Source organism: Ovis aries, chromosome 18 (assembly GCF_016772045.2).
Source record: "Ovis aries strain OAR_USU_Benz2616 breed Rambouillet chromosome 18, ARS-UI_Ramb_v3.0, whole genome shotgun sequence".
NCBI classification, from domain to species: domain Eukaryota; kingdom Metazoa; phylum Chordata; class Mammalia; order Artiodactyla; family Bovidae; genus Ovis; species Ovis aries.
Genome location: NC_056071.1, coordinates 22,068,214 through 22,082,652, shown reverse-complemented (window position 1 = coordinate 22,082,652; position 14,439 = coordinate 22,068,214). Strand labels below are relative to the sequence as shown.

The 14,439-nt window shown below is 42.0% G+C and overlaps 1 protein-coding gene across 7 annotated transcripts in view; it reads right to left on the bottom strand.

The window, feature by feature from the left end:
* The window catches only part of PDE8A (phosphodiesterase 8A), a 148,572-nt gene that overhangs the window by 39,721 nt on the left and 94,412 nt on the right, over positions 1–14,439 (bottom strand). For all 7 annotated transcript variants that reach the window (XM_012098500.3, XM_060401660.1, XM_015101907.3 and 4 more), the window contains one exon: positions 3,615–3,703. In XM_012098500.3, coding sequence (XP_011953890.2) covers positions 3,615–3,703 — 89 coding nt within the window. The remainder of the gene's footprint in view (positions 1–3,614; positions 3,704–14,439) is intronic.

The following is a 14,439-nucleotide window of genomic DNA, read 5'->3' as shown; positions in this document are numbered from 1 at the left end:
CATCATACCCACTAGGATGGCTATTAATCAAAGACAGTGTTGGTAAGGAACCCTCGTACACTGCTGGCAGGAGCGTAAAACGATACAGCTGCTTTGGAAAACAGTCTGGCAGTTCCACAAGCTGTTAAGCACAGTTACCAGTTTTACTCCTAGATAGGTACCCTACAGAAACAAAAACATACATCCACAGAAAAACTTACAGCCCGCAAGTGGAAACAACCCTAATGTCCATCAGCTGATGAATGGATGAATAAAATGTGATATGTCCATACAATGGAATACTATGCAGATATAAAAGGAAACAGTCCTCATGTGTGCCATCATATGGATGAATCTTAAAAACCATTATGCTAAGTTAAAAGAAGCCAGTCACAAAAGGACCACATATTGCATGATTCTATTTTAATGAAATGTCCAGAACAGGCAAACCTATATATACAGAGAAATTAGATTAATGGTTGTCTAGGGCTGGAGGTCATGAAATGTTCTAAAATTGTGGCAGTGGTGGCACAACTCTTGTGAATATACTCAAAGCCACTGAACTGGGCACTTTAAATGGCTGAACTGTACAGAATGTGAATTATATCTCAATAAATCTGTTTAAAAATAAATGAGATTAAATCATCTGAAATCCCAACACCTATAGAAATCAGTTGGTGTTCTAGGCAATTTCTTATATAAATATATATGCTGTATATATATATATTTATAAAAATATAATCATACCCTATAGTTTTATAATCTTGTCCCACTGAAAAATTATATTAATATCTTTCCATATCATTAATTAGTTCCTTATCATCACTTTTAATAACGTGTAATATTCTAAAGTTATACAATAATTCATTCAAACAAATTTCCCATGACTACACATTTAGGTTGCTTTCAGCTTTTTATTCCCTGCATATGCCTCAGATGATGAAAAAAAGAATGCAACTGTCTACTTTTCATAAAATTCATAATTGTTCACATAGTGCTGTTATATTATTCCTGGTATTACTAAGCTGTCTAGGTAAATAAAACAAAACAGCTTAGCCAATAAAAACTAGTCCTTCTTTCTTGGCATATATGTGAATTAGCCCAATAAAGCTATTATTTAAAAAAACAAGAATGAAAAAAAAAGAAGTTTCCACCTCTGATATAGCAAGCTAGGAGGAGATGGATCTGGGAGAAGCCTTCCTGGGTTTTATCATGTGTTTTTAAATTTCTACAGATCTGGTAAATAAAAAATGGTGAATCATTTTAATTTCTTTGGTTACTACTAAAGCTGAACATTTTTTTCATGTTCACTGGCCATTAATAACTCTTATAAACTGCTTATTTATGACATGTCCTTTGTAATGTTTTTTTACTAGGTGTTTCCATCTTTAAACTGATTCATCAAAGCTCTTTACATATTTAGGATATTAATCTGTCTGTCCTGAACGTTATGAATGTATTTTTTCCTAGTTTGCTATTTGTCTAAATTTTGAACATTATGTGGGCTTCCCAGGTGGTGCCAGTGGTAAAGAACCCAGCTGCCAATGCAGGAGATTCAAGAGATGTGGGTTCGATTCCTGGGTCAGGAAAATCCCCAGAGGAGGAAATGGCAGCCCACTCCAGTACCCTTGCCTGGGAAGTCCCATGGCCGGAGGAGCCTGGTGTTGAGGTACTTTTACCATCTGAGCCACCAGGGCTTCCCAGGTGGTGGTAGTGGTAAAGAATCTACCTGCCGGTGCAGGACACACAAGAGATGTGGGTTCAATCACTGGACAGTTTGATCCCGGGGTTGTAAAGATCCCCTGGAGGAGGAAATGGCAACCTACTCCAGTTTTCTTGCCTGGAGAAGCCCATGGACAGACAAGCCTGGCGGGCTACAGTCCATAGGGTTACAAAGTGTCAGACACGAAAGAAGCAACTTAACACACAAGGTGTTTTCACTGGGACAAGCTTAACATTCTTATCTTGCCTAATCTGCTTCTCTTCCTTTATGAAATCTTTTTGAAGCCACACTGGGTTTACCAAGGCTTCACTGTCCAATGGCATATGTCCACTGATATTTTTAGTACTTCTGTGGCCCTACTTTTTAACATGATGCACACTGGAGTTTATTTTGGAACTGGGTGTGAGATTGGGATATACCTTAGTTTTCTTTCCACATAGTTAATAAATTGTCACAATTCTGTTCACTGGAAAAATTTACCCTTTCCTGTGTGGATTTAAATTGCCATGGTGAACATATATACTTATGCTCTCAGTTCTTAAATACACTCATTCTTATTTCTAGACTTTCCATTCTAGGTTACTGATCTGCTTGAGACACATAGCTTTTCAGTGCATTTTAGTATCTCAGATGAAGCCTCTGTCTATGGCCCTCAATTCTCAGCCCCACACTCGTCCCTTCCCTGTTCTGTTATCCTGTCTCCCTGCACAGTGGACATCTCCCTCTTGCTGTCAGCTGGCACACCAAAGACAAAACACAGCATGGGGAGAGACGGTGAGTGCAGCTCTGAAGATGTGGGTTACAGCCAGAGGGCTACCTTTGTCCTGTGCCATGTGAGAGAGCTGGGACGAAAGTCAGTTAACCTCCCTGGTATCAGCTTCAGCCAACAGTAAGCTCCACGGCTCACAGCGGGGATGTGGCAGCCAGGCTGCGGAAGGCCCAGGAGTAAGGAAGGGGCAGGCTCAAGGCCAGCCAGCCACCTCAAGCTACCCTGAAGAGTCTGGCAACAAAAAGGAGCTCTTCTGTAGGCCTCAGCAGCCCTGAAACACCTCTGCTCATAGCACTTCTCTGCTACCTCACACTTCATTTCATTTCATCTATGAAGTATTTTCTTCTCCGCATGTGGTACCCTGTGCTGGTCGCCGCCCATCTTTATATTCCAAATTCTAACCCCCTTATCTCCCCCTGAGTGTGTACAGACAGTGATTCCATTCTCTCTTGGATCCTGGTAAAGGAAATGTCAAACAGAACCCAAGGAAGAGACTGAGGATGAGAAAGACTTTTTTTTTCACTTCTGTCAACCTCAGATAATTTTACTAATTTTGCTACTTTTCTCACTCTACAAAGAACTAGGTTTATATTCTTTTCAGGTAAAAAAAAAAAAAACCTGTTTAGCATGAGCAGATTACAAAATGTTTATTGTAGAGAAGAAAACATGTCACCTACCAGAAATATGTATGTACATATAAAAAAGAATTTTTAATTAAAAAACAAAACAGGTAATTGGGTATATATTCTTTCACATTCTGCTTTTTCATTTGCTATTATTTTGGTGCCCCATCTTTTTTTTTTGGCTGTGCCATGCAGCTTGTGGGATCTTAGTTCCCCCACCAGGGATCAAACCTGGGGTCCTGGCAGTGAAAGTACTGAATTTTAAACACTGGATCACCAGGGAAGTCCCCACTGGAGCCCCGTCTTTAAATGTTAAGTCTCACATCACTAACACGCCTACCCGTTAGACATCCAGGCAGACTCTCAAAGTCCTATGCAAGGAGAGGTGCTTTCCCACTGCCCCATCCTATTTTAGCAGGAAGTCAGTAACAGCCAGTGGAGCCAGCTGCCCACACTCAAGTCCTCAGTTGCAGCCACATCCTGGGTGGTATGGTGGGCTTTCCCGAAGCAGCAGAATTACCTGAGTTTCAGCTGTGAGCGCACTTCTCCAAATTCCAGCTGGAGCAGTTCATTGTAACAGGCCATGGGGCTGGGGTTTTCTATATACCTCTACAAACAGAAAGGGGATGGTGTGGATCAACACATGTGTACCTTTAAATTATTATACACACATATACAAAATAATGCTTTCCAAAAGACTTCTCACAGGAAATGAGATGAAAACTTACAATACCAAATCAGCATTTAAAAAATAGTGCTTGCACATATCTGAGAACATATTAAGAAACCACTGAATTGTATACTTTAAGTGGCTGAATTGATCAACTGTACCTCAGTAGAGAAAAAAGGCAGAAAGGAGGAAAGAAAGAAAAGGGAAAGTGTTTGCTAGAAAAAGATAAAATTAAAAATCTTTAAAATAATTTTTTAAAACTAGTATAACCATTTAATGGAATAGCACGCAGTAGTGTGGATGTGAACTTATATTCAATGATGCATAAGATACACTGTCAAGTGAAATGAAGCAATGGAAAATCATGTTATAATTATTTATGTATTTCTTCTATAAAAATGTTATATCAACTTTAAATAGTTGAATTACATGGAAAATGAATGGTATCTCAATTAAGTAGTCAATAAATGAAATTAGGAAAAACAGGGTCCATTCTTGGGCATATCCAGAGAAAACGGTAATTCGAAAAGACACATGCACCCCCAAGTTCATAGCAGCACAATCTACAATAGCCGAGACATGGAAGCAACCTCCTAAGCGTCCCCTGACAGAGGAATGGTTAAGAAGGGGTGGGTGTGTGTGGGTGTGTGGGTGTGTGGGTGTGTGTGTGTGTGTGTGTGGGTGTGGGTGTGTGTGTGTGGGTGTGTGGGTGGGTGTGTGTGTGTGTGTGTACCCCGAAGTTCATCTACAATAGCCGAGACATGGAAGCAACCTCCTAAGTGTCCACTGACAGAGGAATGGATACAGAAGGGATGTGTGGATGTGTGTAATAGAATATTACTCGCCATAAAAAATGCAACAATGCCATTTGCAGCAACATGGATAAACCCAGAGATCAGCATACTAAGTGAAGTAAGAAAGAAAAAGACAAATATCATATGATACCACCTATATGTGGGATCTAAAAATATAAAAATGAATTTCTTCACAAAACAGAAACAAACTCAGACATAGAAAACAAACTTACAGTTACCAAAGGGGAAGGGATGTGGGGATGGATAAATTAGGAGCTTGAGATGAACAGATACACCCTACTGTATGGAAGATAGGTGAGCAAGGTCCGACTACGTATCACAGGAAACTACATTTCAGTATCCTGTAATAACCGTTAATGGAAGAGAATCTGAAAACGTATATATACGTATGTATATACTTTGGCCACCTGATGCAAAGAGCCAACTCATCGGAAAAGACCCTGATTCTGGGAAAGATTAAAGGCAAAGGGAGAGGGGGCAGAAGAGGATGAGATGGTTAGATGGTATCACCAGCTTAATGGACACAGATCTGAGCAAACTGGGAGATGGTGAAGGATGGGGGAGCGTGGCGTGCTGCAGTCCATGGAGTCACAAAGAGTCAGGCATGACCAACAACTGAAGAACAGCATACATATATATGACTAAATCACTTTTATGTACACTTTTCTGTGTTGTTCTAACACAACAGTGTAAATCAACTATTCTTCCACTAAGAAAAGCTCAAGGGAAAAAAAACCAGGGATTAAGAATACTTTTCTTTCAGTGCCTTGAGCTATGAGGATATTTTGATGTCTACATGTCACTGGTAGAGGCTAGAATATGCAGAAGGAAGAAATTTATTAACGCAAGTCCCATTTATATTAACTTTCAGAGTCTCGTCACTTAGATGAGAGTCCTCTTTAGTGCTGCACAAGCTCACAGTAAGCAAAAACACACTTGCAGAGGTCACTCCCACTAGGCAACATCTCCCTGTACTAACGTCAAACAGCAGCTCAGCTAAGCTGACCAAGGATCATCCTCCACAGCAGAGGGGCTTGCAGAGCCATGGCTGGCCCCAGGCACTCCTAGCCCTGCAGATACTAACTATTCTCTACAGGATGAAAACATCTCAACAAAGCAGACCACATGGAAAGGGGAAGCCTGAGCCCATTCCACCAGATTAAGAATTTCATCAAGACATCTTACACGTCACTATGTACTATCGCGTAATTCCACTCTGCTGTAATGTTTGTATTTACTTGCCCCTGTTTCTGTGGCACACTCTTGATTTCACCTGCTCAACACATGGATAGTATTCTATCTGGTGAGGAAGAAGCTGAGGCCTCAGAGGCAGGGTATATGAAGGCCACTATCCACAAGCCAAAGCCAGACCAGCCTGGGCCGTGGGGCCTCATGTGGCGTTCCTTCTACCACCAGTGAAGGCAGACATCCCCCTGTTGGAACTGTGATCTTGTCTGTGTGTCAAGTAGCCTAAGAGCCCAGCCCCTGGTTCATGTCTTAAGGCTGGATGATCCTCTACGAGGCCCTGAAGCTTCCAGAGCCTGCTTCCTTACCCACAAAACAAGACCACCCTACATCCCTGACAATGCCCACGAGAAAGCACTGCGCCTGCAGACGGCTGCATGAACACACAGCAGTCTCTGCTGGCCCCTGGGAGGGAGAGCCAGGTCCCTAGGCCTGCAGGCCAAACACAACCATTCCTAACCACACAAGTCAGAGAGGGACATGCCCGCCAGCTCCCACCAACTGGGAGGAGTAAGAGTGCTGGCCTTGGGACGTTCTGGCGGCTCGGTGGTTAAGAACCCACCTGCCAGTGCAGGGGACACAGGCTTGATCCTTGGTCCAGGAAGATCACACATGTCATGGAGCTACTAAGCCTCGCACCACAACTACTGGAGCCACGTACCGTAGAGCCTGTGCTCCGCAACAAGAGAAGCCACTGCGATGAGACACCTGTGAGCCACCACTAGAAAGGAGCCTCCATTTGGCGGGACTAGAGAACAAGCCTGCATGGCAGTGAAAACCCATAAGGCCATAAACAAACAAAATCATTTTTAAAAAGAGAGAGAAAGTAGAGGCCCTGCAGCTCTCTCTTCAGTGAGTCACGACCCCATAGGAACACCCAAAGACACTGCTCATCTGCACAGGTGCCCACCGCTGACAGGGCAGGAACAGTGGCGAGATTTCTGGGGCACAGAGCGTGCCACGCCAGTAGACAAGAGGTGGGGGACCTGAGATGGACAGGGGTCCCCAGCTATCCCCGCTCTTGGCTGGCCTCACCTGTTCTGCAGGCAAAATCCTGGGACAGGGAGCCACGTGTTTCGTGTGACACAGCCTCCTGCGCATGTGGCCAGAGTTTTCACTGGATGTGTGCATCCAAACGTCTTTATCCCAAAGGCGGATGTTCAGGTTAGAAAACCAGTGCATGTCAACAGAAGGACTGCATCTTTCTCCTTCCGCCTGCTCCCCACCTTGCTACCTCTGCTTGGCTCTGTGTCTAAACATCCTGTCTCTCCTGCCCTTCTGCCGGTTTCATTCATGTCCTGAGGATTCCATGGGGTTGTGGTGGGTAGAGAAGGGCGTCAGGCCCAAGGAGCTTCAGGAATCAGGCTGCTGTTCCTTCAGCTTGAGCAGCAGCCGGTCTCTTCACCCCACCCCAGCCCATGAGAGGGGTGGGGCCACTGGCTCCCAAGCCAACTCAACCTGCCTCTCCCCAGAGCACATCACCCCCACCGGGCCCTCCACCCCCAGTGCAGCTCTGTCCCTGGCTGCACATTAGAACTCCCTGCAATCTAAAAAATAACACCAGTGTGCAGGCCCCTCCCCAAACCAGCAGAACCAGGGCCTCCTCAGGGATGCTTCTCAGGGAGTTCTAACGCGCAACTAGGGCCAAGAGACACCAAACTCTAACCTCAAGGTTCTGGTTCAAGGTGGTGAAGTCGAAGGATGTGCACTCATCTCCTGCGAGAGCAACGAAACTGCAACTAGCTGCTGAACAACCATCAACAGGAGGACGCTGGAACCCACCAAAAACAGATACCCCACGTCCAAAGACAAAGAAGAAGCCCCAATCAGACAGTAGGAGGGGTGCAATCATGATAAAACAAATCCCATCCCTGCTAAGTGGATGACCCACAAACTGGAGAACAATAATACCAAAGAAGTTCTTCTGCTGTTGTGAAGGCTCTGAGCCCCACATCAGGCTTCCCAGACTGGGGGTCTGGCAAAGGGACTGGGAATCCTGAGACTCTTGACTTTGAAGACCTGCGGGATTTGATCACAGGACTGCCACAGAACAGGGGGAAACAGACTCCACCCTTGGAGGACACAAACGAAATATGCGGTGCACACCATGACCCGCGGGGAAGACACAGGCGACTGAACCAGACCTACCTGCTACTCTTGGAGGGGCTCCTGCAGAGGCGTGGGGGAGCAGTGGCTCACGAGGGGACAGGGACGCTGGCGGCAGCAGTCCTGGAAGGGGCCCCTTGGAAGGTGCCATTAACACTACCATACAGCCTGTAGGCCCCAGGGCTGGGTTGCCTCAAGCCAAAAAACAGGGACAGATCAAAACCTTACCCATCAGCAGATAACTGGATTAAAGCTTTACTGAGCCCTGCCCACCACAGCCAAGACCCAGTTTTCCCATGCCAGTCCCTCCCATCAGGAAGCTTACACAAGCCTCTTAGCCTCATCCGCCAAAGGGCAGATATAAGAAGAAGAACCACAATCCCATAGTGGCTAGAATGAAAGCCATATTACAGAAAGTTAATCAGGATGAAAAAGCAGGAGGTTATGTCCCAGATGAAGGGACAAGATAAAATCCCACAAAAATTAAATGCAGTGGAGATAGGCAACTTTCCAGAAAAAAAAAAAAATTCAGAATAATGATAGTAAAGATGATCCAGGATCTTGGAAAAATAATGGAGAAGAAGCAAGAAACATTTAGCAAAGACCTAGAAGAAGTAAAGAACAAACAGAGATGAACAATACACTGCAAGGAATCAATAGCAGAATAACTGAGGCAGAAAGGATAAGTGACCTGGAGACAAAACGGTGGAAATCACTGATGCAGAACAGAATATAGAAAAAAGAATGAAAAAAAAAATGAAGATAGCCTAAGGGACCTCCGGGACAACATTAAATGCACCAACATTTGCATTTTAGGGGTCCCAGAAGGAGACGAGAGAAAGGACCCAAGAAAATATCTGAAGAGATAATAGCTGAAAACTTCCCTAACATGGGAAAGGAAATAGTCAACCAAGCCCAGGAAGCACAGCGAGTCCCAGGCAGGAAAAACCCAAGGAGGAGCAAGCACACCAAGACACACAGTGATCAAACTGACGAAAATTAAAGACACATAAAATATTAAAACAGCAAGAGAAAAACGACAAACAGCAAAAAAGGGAATTCCCGTAAGATTATCAGCTGATTTCTCAACAGAAACTCTACAAGCCAGAAGGGAATGGCATGATATATTGAAAGTGATGAGAGAAGAACCTACAACCAAGGATACTCTACCCAGCAAGACCCTCATTCAGATTTGATGGAGAACAAAAGCTTTACAGACAAGCAAAAGTTAAAAGAATTCAGCACCACCAAATCAGCTTTACAACAAATGCTAAAGGAACTTCTCTAGGCAGGAAACACAAGATAAGGAAAAGACCTACACAAAATAAACCCAAAACAATTAAAATGGTAATAGGATCATAAATATCGATAATTACTTCAAATGTAAATGGATTAAATGCACCAACAAAAAGACAAGACTGGCTGGGCAGATGAAAACACGTGCACGTATGCACTTCCACTTACCACATCACTCTACTTAACCCCCCAAACAGTATGAAATTATTTTATACTGTTCGGCTAATCATGTTTTTGTTATGGCTTGCAATTGTAATGATCTTTTATTTTTTGTCAGACTACTGACTGTGAAAACTGATAAATGTCTTTTACTACTGGGATTACATAACTATTATTTGCTTAATACCATTGTACCATGATTGGTCAACAGAAAATAAAAGAATTCTGTTATTACTAAAACTACCATTTAATCGGGAAATCTGTAATCACTTTTTAAAATCCAGATGTGTATCAGAATAATCTTGGAATTTTCTGAAAAATACAAATGCCCAGGTTTTGCTTTTTCTCTCCAAAGCTCCAAATGTGTTTCTAATGAGCAGCTATGTTTAAAAACAACTGGATTATATGATGATCTTTTACTTTTATCTAGATGGTTTCACTTTTTCTATTTCATATTCAGTGCTCATATTTCATTTATGTTTTCCAATTTCTCATCTCTTTTTTAATGTTCTTTCTCAAGCCTTTACCAAGTGCAGCCAAAAAGCTTTTGTAAACATAAATAGTATGTATTATATATATTTTAGAAAACATGAATGTTTGCCTATCTAAAACATTTATGACATTTTGATTCCACTTAATTGACTTAGTATGAATAGAATGCTAGATTTCTAATTTATATTCATTCAAAACTTTGACATAGTTCCATGTATTTTGGCATATAGTATTACTGCACAGCTAAAAGTCTAGAAAGTTTATCTTAGTCACATAAAAACAATCTTTTTGAATGAGGCTAGAAACTTCTAATCCAATTCTAAGGCTATAAAGAAATACAATATTATAAAAAACAAACAAGAAATTAACATGTGATACAATATTATTAACTAAATACAGATTTTGTTAAATTTTACAAAACTTTATGTTAGTGTCCATTATTTGTTTTCATACCTTATTGAAGACTCCACCCTATATTTAATTACACTGAGCAGCTTCAGGTACATGCAACAAATTCTGGTAAATTCTCTTTTCATTTTTATTCCAATACAAATATATTTCTAATTTTCCTTGTTATGGCTTCTTAGATACAACCATCATTTAAAAGTGGACATTTAATTTCCAAATGCATGGGATTTTTAAGGTATCTTTGATATTAATTTCTAATTTTGATACTAATTTCACATTTAAATGCTTTCTTTTCTTGAATCACCCTGTGTTTTTTCAGTCTTCCTACTTTATTGAGGTTTTCAAAGATCTCTCTTGGTAAAGTTACACTGCACTTGAAAATATGTGGATTGGGTTATTCTCAAATATCTTTTGATACTGATCTCTAACATAATTCCACAGTGATAAGAGAACAGACTCCGTATGATTTTAATAACTTTAGACCACCACATTTTTGCACCTGATCTTATGTCCCTGGATCTCTATCTTTCAGTGTCTCCTACTTTATAATCTATGGGAGCTTGAAGAGAATTTGTATCCTACTGCTGTGTGAGAATTGTATAATAAATCATAATTATTTTAAATTGGTTCATGATGCTTTTCAGGTCTACGTAAGATTCTACTTCTCTGTATACGCATTCTATTAAGTGTTTGATATTGAAACTACAACTAAAAATCTTAATTTATCTACTTAAAAAAAAACAATTGTAATATATATAGTGGAACTATATGTAACTTTGTTCTGTATTTTCGAAGTCTCCTGTAAATGTCTTATTGTGTTTTCATAACTGAAAAAATAAAAAAGAGGGGGAAAGATTCCCTAACCTCTGAGATTTTAGTCAGAAAGCTCAACTGCCAAGTCCAACTGAGGAGGTAGGCAAGTGTGCATCCACTGTGGAATCCTGAACTGGGGCCATCTACAGAAAAGCTGTCTGTACTATGAATCCAGAGATCGCACTGCAGTGATGGCTTTCAGGTCTGGGGGTGGGCTCAAGCCTGGGCCACACTGCCTCCCAGCCATGAGACTTCGGAAAACCACCTTGCCTCCAGGCCTGAATGCTCTGCAATCTGTGCCCTCTGTCCCCTCAGTATCCTTCTGATACCTGAGTGTATGGGACTCTGCGTGAGAAGACAAGTTACCTCACATGGTCTCGGAGGACTGGTCACCTAGTTGGATTCATCACTTACTAAGTGGTGAGACTGCTACCTCCATATTTCCTAAGTCACATACCTCTAAAATGACTATTTCAAACCTGTGCTTTATGCATGGAAGTGCTTTTCAAAGAGACATGCACTTAACCACAATTCTGGCAGAGGCTGCAGGGAATACCTTGATTAAGTAGTGCAGGTGAGAGGGCAGGGAGACAGTGTGTGTCAGTCACCTTTGAATTTTACAATTAGTTTAATGATAACACAATTGTACTACGAAAACACGAGGCCCATGGTTAACTAGACTTTCTACTGGAATATACTCTGCAGGCCATGAAGCTGTGCTGATGGACTTCCTTGTATACAATTTCAAACACGTATTTCCAATATTGCTTGTACAACCTCATACAAATAAAAAGCTTAATGCCTCCTGGCAGCTATCAGTTCAGTTTAGTTGCTCAGTTGTCCAACTCTTGGTGACCTCATGGACTGCAGGCTTCCCTGTCCATCACCAACTCCTGGAGCTTGCTCAAACTCATGTTCATTGAGTTGGTGATGCCATCCAACCATCTTATCCTCTGTCATCCCCTTCTCCTCCTGCCTTCAATCTTGTCCAGCATCAGGGTCTTATCTAATGAGTCAGTTCTTCACATCAGGTGACCAAAGTAATGGAGCTTCAGCTTCAGCATCAGTCCTTCCAATGAATATTCAGGACTGATTTCCTTTAGGATTGACTGGTTTGATCTCCTTGCAGTCCTAGGGACTCTCAAGAGTCTTCTCCAAGACCACAGTACAAAAGCATTAATTCTTCAGCGCTCAGCTTTCTTTATAGTCCAACTCTCACATCCATACATGACTACTGGAAAAACCATAGCTTTCACTAGACAGACATTTGTCGGCAAAGCAATGTCTCCGCTTTTTAATATGCTGTCTAGGTTGGTCATAGCATTTCTTCCAAGCAGCAAGCGTCTTTTAATTTCACGGCTGCAGTCTCCATCTGCAGTGATTCTGGAGCCCAAGAAAATAAAATCTGTCACTGTTTATGGCAGCTATAGGTAAGCAAACAACTCGAGGCAAGATGAATAATCTGTCCTCCCAGTCTCATTAGCTTCACTGGAAAGTCAGAAACATCGAAGGTCCTTGTTAAGGATGGCCAGTTCTGCAGCCTAAGAGTGCTAACACGAGGAACTTCAGAGTTCTCAGGGGAAGTTTCTTCCTCATGCTTCCCTAGGCAGTTTAAGGAGGGGCGACCTAAGGATCCGCTGGGAACAGGTGACCCACAACTTCCAACCTGGTATCCTTATGATGCTCACCTGCACACTGGCTAGCATGGCTGTTCTCATACAAGTTCAACTGGAAGTCAGGGAATGTGGACAGGTGCTGACGTGTGAATGTTGGCGAGGGTGGCGTCAGAAAAGGAGAACCACAAAACTATGTAATAGTAACAACAATGTAACATTTGTATATAAAATGTGTATTTAAAACAAAGTCTTAAGTTCCACCATATCTGATGTTGATATTGAAATTTCTGTGTTCCTTTTGTCTGCATTTACTTGTTACCTTTTTCTTCATTATTAACTTCCTTTTATCACTATCTTATAAACAACATATAATTGTACTTTTATAACCCAGTCTAATGGCTTATCCTTTAATGGGAGAATGCAGCCCATTTTCATGCACTTGACTTTGCTCCTGTCTTGCTCTGTGTTTATCACTGATTTCGCACTGTTGTTTCCTCTTCCTAGGATATGCCAATGTAATCCAGTTGCTAAAAATTCCATACTTCTTGGGCAGGGGCTGCTGCAACGCTTGAGGGATCTTGGTTCCTTGACCAGGGACTGAACTTTGGGCCCTCAGCAGTGAAGTGTGGAGTCCTAACCACCGGACCACCAAGGAATTCCCACAAACTCCATAATTTATTATTTCAGTTCTTTTTAAAAACAATTTATTTTTGGCTATGCTGGATCTTTGTTGCTGTGAGAGCTTTTCTGTAACAAGCTGTAACAAGCAGGGGGTACCCTCCAGTTGCAATGGGCAGGCTTCTCATCGTGGCACACAGGCTCTAGGGTCTGCGGGCTTCCGTGGTGGCGGCTCCTGGGCTCTACCGCACAGACTCAGCATTGGTGGCTCATGGGCTTAGCTGCTCTGCTCCGGGGCATCTGGAATCTTCAGAGACCAGGGATCAAACCAATGTCTCCTGGGTTTGAACCACAAAACTGTGTAATAAGAGTCTAAAATTTATTAGATTATTTTAATAACCTAAGTAGATTTATTTAGATTATTAAATAAATCTAATTTGTTTAATAGTAAATTAATGTATTTTATTTAGGCAGGCAGATTCTTTACCACTGAGCCACCAGGAAAGCCCCCAGAAGTTTTCTTAAACTTTTCTTTTATTGGTTACTTTCCTTTTCACTGATCTCAAAAGCAGACATAGATTTCTCTACTATTATTTGAAAACAGGTACCAATTAGTTCCAGAACAAAGTCTCTCCCATGAGCAGTGCTCTAGTCTGCACATTTCCCACAAAGAAGAAAGCGTCAGAATCCTTTCACTGCCCACCCACTTCCCTGTCTGCTAGATGAGCCACAAGGATGCGCTTACTGCCACTTTGTCCCCTGAAACCCTGAAGACACCTAGGGTAGGGTGTGCTTAGATACCCTAGAATTTAAAGACTGAGGTATTATCGGATGTTATATAATTACATATAAAGATACATATTCCACACTACACACACACACACACACACGTGTTATGTACACACACCACTTCTCTCCACTACTTTCTCCCTCATCTCAGAGTTCTGTTCTATTTCATTGGTTGAATGGTTGAAGTCCTTATTTAATTATTTTCCTCAGACAGGGCTTCTGGGGAAATAGATCTCTGGGTTTTATGTATTAATATAATGCCGAAAGGAATACCTCTTCCCTGAAGGGTTAACAATCACTTGGTTGGTATGGGATTCT